This window comes from Hyalella azteca, unplaced genomic scaffold, assembly GCF_000764305.2.
Source record: "Hyalella azteca isolate HAZT.00-mixed unplaced genomic scaffold, Hazt_2.0.2 contig4362, whole genome shotgun sequence".
Classification (NCBI taxonomy): Eukaryota; Metazoa; Arthropoda; class Malacostraca; order Amphipoda; family Hyalellidae; genus Hyalella; species Hyalella azteca.
Genome location: NW_025934581.1, coordinates 45,210 through 57,383, shown reverse-complemented (window position 1 = coordinate 57,383; position 12,174 = coordinate 45,210). Strand labels below are relative to the sequence as shown.

The window sequence follows — 12,174 nt, the reverse complement described above, 5'->3', positions numbered from 1 at the left end:
AAGATCATATTCAGAAGATTCACTTTAAAGTCTGGATGAATATTGCAAGGACTTTGGTAACGCTTCAGTAGCAAAATTTACGCCTTCAGAAGATCTTGCGGACACATTTAGATTGAAATTCTTGAATTTAATATATTTGTCAGTCTTCGGGCAACTATTTAGAAAAAAGTAAAGTTTCTGGTACGTTGGATGGATCAGCATGCAGTGAAGCTTGTCTGGAAATCAAGTGCAATGAGTTCCAACAAATGTAAACAAGTTTGCGATTGCGTAGTTGCGGTCACATTAGAGCGGTCAGACTGCATTATCACATGTTCAGTTGACACTTGCTGTAAAATTGAAGCATTGGACTGTTTTTAGGGTAAAATTAGTTATTTGGGGTAACACGTGCATACAACCTTGTAAATAAGTTCGTCGCTTGTAAATACTTTCTCATTACTCAGCGTAAATGGCTTTTCATTAAAAGTTACCTGGCGACGCATCTTGAAAATGGTTGGCGACGCTTTGGGCTTAAAAACCCATATATTGGTGACGCTGCTTGCACCCTCTGCAACCTGGCTCCCACAGGCCACAGCCAGGGGTAATTTGGGCTTTGGGGTGCTGAATAGCACCTTGTCAGGCACTTTATGAATAGCATATGTAATTTTTCAGAGATGTCATGCAATAGCCCTTGCAAAAGACCTTTAAAATGAGCCCAAACAAGTTAATAAAATCTTTCTTGGTAAGAAGTTATTAACGAAAAATGAAAAAAGCATCTCCGTCTCTTATGGTCATATAGTGAAATAACAAACCCCGGGCAAGCCCCAATTGAGCAACAAGAATAATAAAAGAAGAAAAACAAAAGAAGTACAGAAAAAAGGCAAAGATTGAAAGAAGAGATGAGTAGAATAGAGAACATGATTTATTTTTGTTTATGATGAAGATAGCTACGTTTCTAAGTTTAGAGTAGACATAGGGGATACAAAATTGAGGGTTGGCATCAGATGTCCACATTGACTGTGTCTCATTCAATTCCCAACCCAGTTAGTTGCAGTAGCTATGCCCTAGACAGTGACTTACATGACCGAGTTTGTATAAATTACTGAAAGTCTAGAATTTGTTTACCTATACAGCTTCCGCTGTAAATAATACTTCCGAGAAGTTCTTACGTTCTGCCGGAAATTTTATCGGATCACGTCGGTCACATTCAATTAAATTAAGTAATTTCTGATTATTAATTTTTCCGGTATTCAATCCAATGAATAGTCATGACTAATCACGAAAATCCGACATCTGTGAAAACATGTTCACGCAGAAGCTCATTGGATCGAGTGTGAATTGAGGCGGGCGGCAAGCATATGCTGGGTAATGATGCCTTATTGCAGAATTATTTTTCAGGCTTCGGGTTTGCAGATAACAAACCTCCAGCCCTGAGCACAATTAGCTTTTTGGTTGATGCACTTCGCTTCACTTTAGGCTACCTTGCTTTTCTTTCCTTTTACATTTAAATCCAACACTTCCACCCTATGGTGCAGCAGTAGCTACCTGGTGAAAAGAAAACAGTAGAATCAAGCTCTGGACCTCATTGACAATCTGGTCACCATATTGCAGCTCAGTAAATATTGACCAAGATGACAGATGACAGCAGTACGGTTCCTCACTAGGGCGTCATCAACGCCCAGAGCTGAGTTCAGCTAGCTGAGAGGCGAGAGGCCTTCCAGTCCTGAGCGGAAATCCCTTCGTGGGTCGTTGATTGGTCACGCTTAGTGCAGTAAAGATGGCTGATTGTGACTTGAAAGTTGCATACTTGACAGACACTTGCATCAGACTTGACAGAGACTTGTTGAATCTGGCCACAATTCAGCGTTGACTGCATGCCCCCAGACGCGAACGTGACACCACGCATTCAATTAAGAGTGGAAGCGATCCATACTACACAAAGGCAAACATGGTTTCAATCTCCACCGGAAGTTTCCTTGCCTGTTTCTAGCACCTCCGCTGACCAATGGAGTGCCCATTCTTAGACAACGAAGGAATTTTTACAAAAAGGTCTACTCCTTCTACAGCTGAAATTCGTTGAATGGTTGTACGAATGTGCTATAATTGTTTTTCTGCCTGACGCCTCATTACCATGCATAACACTGTGGTCTCGTATCCAGCAAAACACCACCTTTTCAAGTCCCTTAACCAGCATCAATCAACTTTCGTATCTCACAGGCAATCTTGCTTTTTGAGCGTCCAGATGTTTTGTGAATTGAATTGAAATCTGCTCGTCTTTCAGAGATTCCTTATCAGTGGCCAGCAGCATAACCTTGTGTATGACAAACTATTCAGCCCCAAGAACAGTGTGTTCCCGTCGAAGCAACAAGCCTGTTGCCGACTCTTGCACTTACTCTTGGTTCACACCGTATATACTCCCTGCCAAGTGCCAGTCACGGTCCAGTTCAATAATCTCTAATGCATTTCTATATGAGCATTCACACCAGCCGTGCAAGGCACCTGCCATGCCAGGCGCGGTCCAGCCACGATCATAGCAAAAGAGATTTTGACCGGGACGTGACTGCAGCGTTGCCAACTTTTTTATTTGCCGGGTATACCAGATTACCAGCTCAACAAACCGGATTTCAGCATATATAGCGGATCAAAAATATCCATACCAGACAGGCAGACACCATCTCGACAAACCAGGTTTGTTAAATGGTGCCATGCCTGACTGGCATGGCACGAAATACGAAAGGAACTGAAGGGAGGACGGCCCGTACGACCGGACTGAACATGTGAATGCACCTGGACTGGAACGACCGTGACTAGCATATGCCAGGCACGTGCCTAGCAGTATGGTTTGAATCAAGCCTAAGAGTCCGGTAGCAACTGTCTCATCTGCAGACTTTGAGCCATCCGTGTAAATCTAGAAATGTTTTGGGTGGTGCTCCAGCCAAAATTAAGTAAAACAATTTTGAATAGATTGATCTCGCAAATCGTTCCAGGAATTATCTTCTAAGATTGAGATGAATACTGGAAGTAAGATCCGCTGGAGTTGAAATTGATCTTAAGAAAGGAGTAGTAGCACAGCGTGCGAGTGAAAGACCTAGCTTGCAGAGGCTTTCACGAGCTCCGATGATGAAGGTGTGTCACTATAAACTCCCCAGCCAGAGAATCTTAACATGGTTGCTACATGTTTACCTGCCAGCATGTACAGATATCAGATAACGGACTCGATGAACAAATACAAGACTCGAAGTTGCAGGGGTGCAATGAAGTTTTCAACTTTCAGATACACTTCTGTCGTGGTACGTCGGACTCCGTGAATCTACCAAAGAGCAGGTTTTAGAACAGTTCCAAGATGGCTCATTAAAGACTTCGAAATATCCCATAAAATTGTGGAGCCACACTCAATCTAGCTTCTTATTATGACGTCGTTCGTCACTTGTCTGATTAAACATACAATATTAAACATACAAATCTTTCACTCATTCCTGAGTGCACACGACAAGCGCGTAGAAAATACCGCAAAATACATCGACATATTCCTCCAAGGAATGCACGATGTCCCAAGCGGTTGCCTCGCCAGCCTCGCCCTCCCACCAGTGTGATAACAGAGCTTGTGCAGCTAGTGTAACGCGCTCGAGCTACTAACATATATTGCTTTAGAATTGCTTGCCCATTGTGTATGTGATCCCATCTTGTCAGTCACAAAGTGAGTGATTTTAGAATTGCTGATTCTAAGTTCACGTTATTGAGTTAACAATAAAGATGTTATTGTGATTAACTCTGCGCCAAGATATAGTTGCTAGCTACTTTTATCACCGTCTGCTGATGGGCTTCATGTATCATATTTCAAAATAAATTTACATAGTGACATTCATCTAGGGCAATTAGTTTGAAAGTGAATTATTTGATATACAAACTAGATGTGCCTGTTGTCTGTTTGGTGACATTAAGGTACACAAAAATACTCATGGATTATATAAGGTCCCAGAAGGATTACCAGAATTTGAAACACAAATTTTAATATTTAAAAAAAAGCTCCACAAGTATTTTCGTGGAAAGCTCTACAAATTTTGTACGTTTCCTGTTGCATGCACGGAGGCTGCGGATGCCGTTGGCTGTGAGTGAGAGCTAGCTGATGTACACTAACCGCATTATCGTGTTAACTCTCATAAAATCAACAGTTATTTTGCACTGTTCGTCTAATTTTCTACGTACGATCTACATGATCCTATTGTTTTTCAAGGTTGCTCGGTGAGACGAGCTCAAATTCCTTGGTTGACTCCTCCTTTAAACCTTATTACGAATATTTTAAATTTAAACTAGATGCCCAAATTCGCATCTAGTAAAATGGAATTTGCATCCTGCAGCCACATCACAGCCTGATAAGATTTAAAATCTATTATCAGGCGAGCTTTTATTTTATATGTGGCTATGAGCCAATGCTTTTTACATTCAGATTTCATCATCTTTTACGATGCTTTATTCGATGTGTTGTGTTGGTGTTGTTGGTTGAATTATTGAGAGTTTTCAGAGGCCGCTTGCCGCTGTTTGTGACTCCCCTTGGGGTCACAAGCTCGCAGATTTGAGCCACGCATAACATGATAAAAAAATCCTGCACTCGCCCTCATTTGCATCTAATGCCGCGAAAATTGAAAAAAATAACTTTCTATTGAAGAGTTTCAGTCGAGAAACCGGTCTAAAGAAAATAACACGATTCAAAATTTATTCTTGGTACCTCCGCGAATGCTCTGCCATGAACAACAGGCCAGTGCACAATCTGCATATATCCTCACCCGTAGTAAATGCAATTGAAGTGATCGAGCATCGTTTCATGTCAATAAATAATACTCACAGCTTCTCACAAAACTAAATATGATATAAAAAGTTCCTATCTGCCATGTGTGTAGCATGGTGTAAAATAGTTAATTCATGTTGTTGCGATAGTTTTGGAAAGGATCATGGCTTATTCCAATACGATAATTAATAGCGATGTTATCTATGTATTTTTGCACTTGAAGGAAAGCACGCAACGACAATCTCGATTATTATGCTATAATAACTCCTCAAATATTAACAATGAAAACAATGAATGATCTAAATTTTAAGAGAAAGTAATACTGAACATCGCTCGTCAGCGGTGGCTAATGTGATGACTAGGAATCACTATGAAGGTAAATCGAAAGAGCACAGAGCACCTGTTTGACACAGGTTCTAATCGGAATCTTGAAAAAATGGAAGTTAATGCATGGGCCAACGTACAAATTTTCCATTTGCTGACAAAAAATAGGTTTCTTTCGTTCTTGTTCTGGACGTTGGCATTCGAATTTTTTGTATGTAATCGTTCACAATTGCCGTAATTGTATTCTGTAATTTTACCGCGGAAACCTAATTGTTTTTAACATAACAGGGGCAAACGTAACGTAACAGGGGCACTCCGGTTAACTTTCAATGAATGGCCCAAGAAAAATCAGCAATAAACCTCCCTTTCAGCGATCGTAAAAGTAATGATAATGAATCACTTTGAAGAAAAATCAAAAGGAGTATAAAAACACATGTTTGGCTTAAGATATCATATAGAAGCTTAAGAAAGGTACAAGTAAATGCTTGGGCCAGCATCTGCATTTTCCACTTGTTGACAAAAAGTAGGTTTTCTTTGTTGTTGCTGATGTGCTGCCTGTTCCTTTTGCGGTATAATATCTCCATCGAACACCAGGGTCAAATGAAAGTGCTTTTCGAGGTGAAACATAAAGAAAACTTTGAATAGACCCATCGTCTGTTATGGTCATCATCTTCCACTTATTAGAATCATGGTCGACTATGTACCATCATTGAAAAAGCTCGTCCTTTCTTAGTGAAAACTTAAACCAAAGCGAATATCAGATGTTTTATCATTCTAATTCAGAGCTTAAAAGTTATTCTATGAAGATTAAAATGTTTACTCGTTCATTGACAAATGAAATGATGCATACAGCTGCGGTTGATTTAATATTCTAGTGCAAGTCTAAATTTGCTAACAGTTCTATGCCCAGTGAAGAATGTTGGTGATCGTCAACTTGACGCATTCCGCACTGGAGGGGCAAGCAGACTCTAGGTGAGGAGCGTCAGGTTCGTGGTAGAGCATCTCAATAGTGGGCACCTTCTGAAACAGCTGACGAGCTCCTGCGTCTGTGAGCTGATCCCTCGGGAGGACAAGTTCCCTCCTAGAATGATAATTAACCAATAGTAAAACGATATTTCTTTCATATTATGAACAAATACAGTCATAATTTCATTTTGCATAATGTTATGTACAACTGAATAGTCGTAAAATAGAGTATCTTTAGAATAGCTAATAGATAAAATAGAACTCGCTTATCATACATAAGGCATCGAATAAATGTAAAATAGACTAACTTTATAACGTACTATATGGTGAGTTTTATAAATAAAGCTATTTGTAGTAAAACCATGAAAAAGTGGCAGGAGGGAGAATAAAATGCTGTGCGGAAGCATAAGTTTGTTAATGCAATATAGAGAAACCCAGATTTTAAGGATGCAAAAGAATTCGATGGATACACGATTTCCCATGAGTATTTTCCCAATATTGCCTTGCTTCAGCGTCGCCAAACAATGTCACTACTGTAGGGATTGTCAATTACTAGCAATAATTCTATTCATCTGGGTGATACGGGCCAGAGAGCCATTCAGTTTTTTTCCGCTAGATCAAGCGAATTTTCAACGCTTTTAGCGGAAAGAAATTAGCTTAAGCGGGAAAAATGTATATAAAGTGCAAGTAAAATGATCTTTTGTAGCTACAAATTTGAATATTTAATGTATTTTCGCTTTAAAATACCCGACTTTAGCTTTAGAGTTATTGAAAGAGTTGGAAACAGTGAATTACGAACAACTCTGCATTAATTATGCAAAGTTGCACTTCTTGTCGTTTGTTTGTCTGCCGCAAATCTTATAATCGATAATCAACACACTTCTGCCTCTCCAATTGATTTGAAATTTTGCACACTTACGTAAAGTCGGAGACAATGCTTTAATCAATTGCCAGAATGATTTTAAAAATTAACTTTTTATACCATATATTAATAAAATAAAAAATATATATTTTTTAATATTTAAAAATTGAATAAGAAATTCATTGTACATGTGTAACATCGGAGACACTGGCCTCTTTAGAAGTGTTGTCTTTAAGAAGTAATTTCTAAATGCATATTATTAGGTTTTATGACAGCTATTTATGACGATACCGTCTCGCAGCAGCGTACGATTAACAGGTGGTAACATCCAAGCTCATGTCTAGAAAACTTTTGTTTTCGAATTGTGAGATAGTGATAATAATGACAGAATCACTTGCACTCCAGTAAGGTTGGCAAGATAGCTGCTAATCTTACTGTGCAACACATACACTGGATGGTAGTTGGAGTACTCTGCCAGGATGGATGACATCCAGTTCACGTCCTCGTCTCCGAGATCAGGGAAGTGCCAGCGGGTGACCACGAATTTACTTAGGATTTCACTGATTTCACTCGAAGTTCGTGTGACGCAGCACACATTTTCTGTTGGACAAATTGTATCAAAATTATAATTTTACGCACTTATTCATCTGTCATATTTGTAGGAACGTTTTAATGATTTTCGCCGGCTTAATATATCATTTCTCCCCCTTGTTAGAAAGCCTGCTATTTTCACTCGAATTCAGTTTAAGTTTACATTTCTCTTATATATGAAGGAAAGCTAACGTTCAGCTAACAAGAAAGATCTTGCACACTTTCTCTAAGTCGAATGTTTTTACTGGATGAAAAAGTCCCAACTCAAACAGATATTTCTTCATGTAACCGTTTACATAATCACGTTATGATATATTAGAGTTAACAATATTAAAATAATCAATTATAAACACCGAAATTTCGATTGCTAACAAAATTCTATTTATAACCCGCTCTTTTAACAATACTTATTATAGATCAATTCTAAGTTCGGCAGTAAAAATCTTTTTGTCTTGAGGCTTCAAATCGATCGAAATGTTATTTCATTCTACTACAGTGTTGGAGATCGCATATAAGGACAGGATTACGTGTAAAATTTCTTCTTCCACGAACGCTTCCGTTCATTTAAACACCGGATGGTGTCCATACATGGTTAATATATATATAGCCAATGAGTTGAGTAAAAAACATGAGGCTTCATAAGTACAGCGTTTCAGAAAGCCTAAAACATAAGAAAACAATATAGATCATATAATCATGGATCATTCACCAATGCGTCGTAGTGTCCAATCGTTGATGAGACGATAATCGGCATAGCAGTCGAAACGAAAGTTGTAATCGCAAGCTGTTCCAAATTCCTTCCAGTGTTCCCAGATTTGTTTGTGGGAGCCGTACACGGCAGTCAGCTTATTCCTGGAATCACATCGCGGATTGAATTGAATCTTTTAAAGGAAATTTTGGCAAGCAACTTAAAATCACTATTTCAAGAAATTTAAAGGAAAATATATAAAAGTTTCCCAAGTTAGAAAAAAAAATATGTAATTTTTCAAGTTTATGACCATATTTCATCATGACAGCCTATCATCTATTGTAGGCTATTTTTATTCGTGATTTAACTGCAGCAAACTAAGATGGACGATCTTAATATTGCTATTGAAATCTTCAATGTGAGGTAAATAAGTTAATACCATAAGGTTATCAATATGTTAATTGATACGTTATATGGACTTAATTCTACAGGATGACTTGAGCAAAAACATGAAAGGAAGATGTATTTTCACGAGTTAATTTGTTTGCACATGTCAGGAGCAAGTTTGAACTGCAGCGTAGGAGTAGTTCAATATGTTTCTGAAGCCAAAGCGACAATTCGCGAGAAAACGTGCCTCACCGAAAACTGCAGTAGCTCCAGAGATATGACAGTGTTCGATCCGACTGTCCTGCCAGCCCCCAGAAGGAGTCAAGGGGCAGCAGGCTGATGTTGCCGGTGTAGCGTGCGGCGAGGCGGGACAGCAGATCGTATAGCCCAGAGATGGGGCTGGTGTGGGTGGACACCACAACGAGGCGACTGGGCCGTCTTTTCTCTATTAGGCTGGCGACAGCTAGCTCGCTATCAGCACTGCTGGTGATAATCCAGCGTTCATCGGGCGGCATGAGCTTACGCGTTTGTGCCTGTGGAGCAGTGAATATTTTTTTAAAAAGACATTTTACGACTTTATGAATAATTATTTTATTTATTTCTTACATATTTACTGGACAGAGGAACATACCAATATTGTGGGCATTCCAGCGAGAGTAAAGTAAAGACGTTCCATCATCATGCTTTCGCTAAACTTATACTGACAGTGAATCAAGATTGGTTTACGATAAGGTATTTAATCTCTGATTTCTTTTAAGGTAATCAATATAATATAAGATCAATATAAGAATTAAGGTAATCAATATAAGATCACAATACTAATTTCTGTTTTTACTTTTCCTTCTCCTCCAGCAAATTAGAAACAATCTATTTAATTAATCGAATTCCAAATTTCCACCTCCGTGGCATGTAAGATTTTCCCCCCATTTTAGATGTAATATAAATTCTATTCCTTATGCGCATTTGCGTGCCATTCTAGATTATTTGATTCTTTCATTTGATTCATATCGTGCAAAATTTCTATTAATAACTAAGCCAGTTTCCATTTCACAGTATCAGTTTTCAGACAGAAAAGTCAAGGCACTCACCTCTAACGAAGAACATTTTTTGCTTACTGCATCCAACCTCTCTTTGATTTCTTGTATCTTGCTATTTTTTTCAGGTTCCAATTTTAGACGACTGAGCATTTCCCTTAGTTCTTGTCTATTGTTCTGATCCACTTCGCTCTTCTCATCACCCCAGACCTCGAGATATTGCTCTGTTGATGCTTTCTGGGCCAGCACGCATCCTTCCAGCCCTCAAAATCAGTCTTCAGGTAAAGCAATTCATCAGCCAAATTCAAAATTTCGTCTGATACGGAAACGAAACTATTCACGCTTTCAAGTTGACTCTTCATCGTGGACCGTATTTTTGCCCATGATTCCGAAACGTTTTTCCCTTCTTGAAGCAGGTCGTCTAAAAACTCAATGTTATGCGTAGCGTGCGTGCCCCTGGCGCACGTGAAGCACAAGAGTTCCATGCAGTCCACGCAGAGGAAATCGCGAACCTTCCCCTCGTGCGAGTACAGCGTTGCCGACTGTAAACGCATGGGATTTAGACGAGCCTTTACTTCAGAGGGAATCAATGCGTAGTTAACCATCATTTCATCAGTGCGCTGGGAAATTTCTTTCCTGCATTTTGGACAATTTTTATCTTCTGGCCCGGTTAATATGTTTGTAATGCACGAGAAGCAGAACGTGTGGCCGCACGAGAGACAAAGCGGCTTGTGGTTGCCAGTATCGAATGCCTCGCTACAAACTTCGCACTCCAATAATACAGTGGCCATTTTGAGTAGAGTTCCAACAAATTTGTTGGAAGTCCTAATTAATTTAATCAGTCCTAATATTGCAGTCCTAGCTGTTAAAGCTGTTTTTGTCTAGTCCGTGATTCTCCATCTGCAAGACATTCGAAAGTTTAGCAAAATAGGTTATTTCAACATTATGACAACATTCAATAAGTAAAGCCTTTTCACATTGCCTGTGGGTAATTTGAATGAATTTGATTGCATAATTAAATACTGCATTGACCGAATTTCTACCAAAAAGAAATAATATATAGAGATGCCTTGCATTTGCGAGTTTTTCCTACATTAATGGACCACAGTGACGCATACAAGTATAAGGATGCAGACAAGCAATTTTCATTAGCCGCAATCCGTGCATTCCGCTCTGGCTGACATGTATAACAATGTGATTGATTTGAGACATGTGATTGCAAACCATCAGTTCGAGGAATTCCAGTTTTAGAGGTGCATTGGATAATGATACATTCTCACCGAAAACCTTTCCTTCAAGGCAAATTACGAGTAAGTAATGTTGATTACGAGCTCATTTTGTTGGAACAACGTGTAATCGACTTTATTTCAATTTTAGTAGCCTTTTTGACTCTTCCTGGAACTAATCCCATTCAAGCTTTGGCTAACTGAATACTAACCTCACTCATCATTAGTTTAATAGGAGTAAAGGACACAGAGTAAAGCTGGGTTCATTGTTTAGAATTAATTTCCCATTAATACACCAAAAAGGCATTAAGACGATGAAACTAGACTACATGCATTCTAGAATATCTGACAGTATTTCGTAAGAATCGCGAGTGGAAACAAATATTTCACAGGTGATTTTTAACAATCGGACAAAAATGTGCCTAACTTCTTGATTTCGACTAAAAACTCAGGCAAAGGCCATACCAGTAGTAAAAATTTACTGATTTTACACTAAAAATGGTGTGCGCATTCGTGGTGGCAAGATAATTTTCAAGTTCATACGTCGACGTTGAAACTTTTTACTATAAACGTAATAATAAGGTATTTTCAACAATGATGTGCAATAAATAATTGGTCTTAGATACGTATTTTCATGAAATGTAAACAGTAGAGGCTTTATACTCATCCTGGCTATTTTCCAAATCCAAGTTAACATGGCTTTCATTCCTTAATGGATACAATTGTCTATATTACTGAAACTAAAATATTAAATTGTGCAATATTTTGATTTACTGATTCAACACACGACATAGTTGGTACGTGCATTCGTGCAATGATGTTAAATTACCGAGCATCAACAGGCTAACTTCACTTCGGTGATTAATTTAGACATGACGTGATGACGCAATTCACGATTCTAAAGGCATCACTCACGATATTGGAGATACTATGTAAATATTATGGAAACCATTTATATTATATATGGAGCTATTCATGCGTTAAACATACTTCATTGCCAGTCATTTATCTAGCACGATAACTGTTACAAAATCGCTACTTGCAAGTTTTCTCATTAAATATTAATTTTCTGATTCCACTCGTCGTTGCAACCACACCGTCTCTAAAATTTGAACGAGTTTGTAGTGGTGACGATATCTGAAAGTCATTTCGTCGTTTAGAAGTTTAGATTAGATTTCGATAAACGCAATACAAGTTCAAATGTGTATATTTAACTCACTATCACACATTTAACACAATATCACGCAAAAACCCCAATATCACGCAAAAAACACTATTCACTAACCCGAACACGCCGTCAACTGACGTTCTGGCGCGTCATTCCCATCTCGCCC

General features: G+C 38.6%; 1 protein-coding gene across 2 annotated transcripts; it reads right to left on the bottom strand.

Annotated features, from left to right (window-relative positions):
• Window positions 1–5,522: 5,522 nt before the first annotated feature.
• LOC108669896 lies at window positions 5,523–12,174 on the bottom strand. 2 transcript variants are annotated; one of them, XM_018157329.2, is made up of 6 exons: window positions 12,126–12,174; window positions 9,669–10,514; window positions 8,833–9,113; window positions 8,215–8,357; window positions 7,364–7,514; window positions 5,523–6,167 (listed from the first exon to the last, which is right to left on the bottom strand). In XM_018157329.2, the coding sequence occupies exons 2-6, from the start codon at window positions 9,765–9,767 to the stop codon at window positions 5,987–5,989; spliced, it is 855 nt and encodes a 284-aa protein (XP_018012818.1). In that variant the 5' UTR covers window positions 9,768–10,514; window positions 12,126–12,174; the 3' UTR covers window positions 5,523–5,986. The 2 variants fall into 2 exon arrangements, with proteins under 2 accessions (XP_018012818.1, XP_047735943.1); XM_047879987.1 differs by lacking the exon at window positions 12,126–12,174 and having other exon boundaries at window positions 9,669–10,656.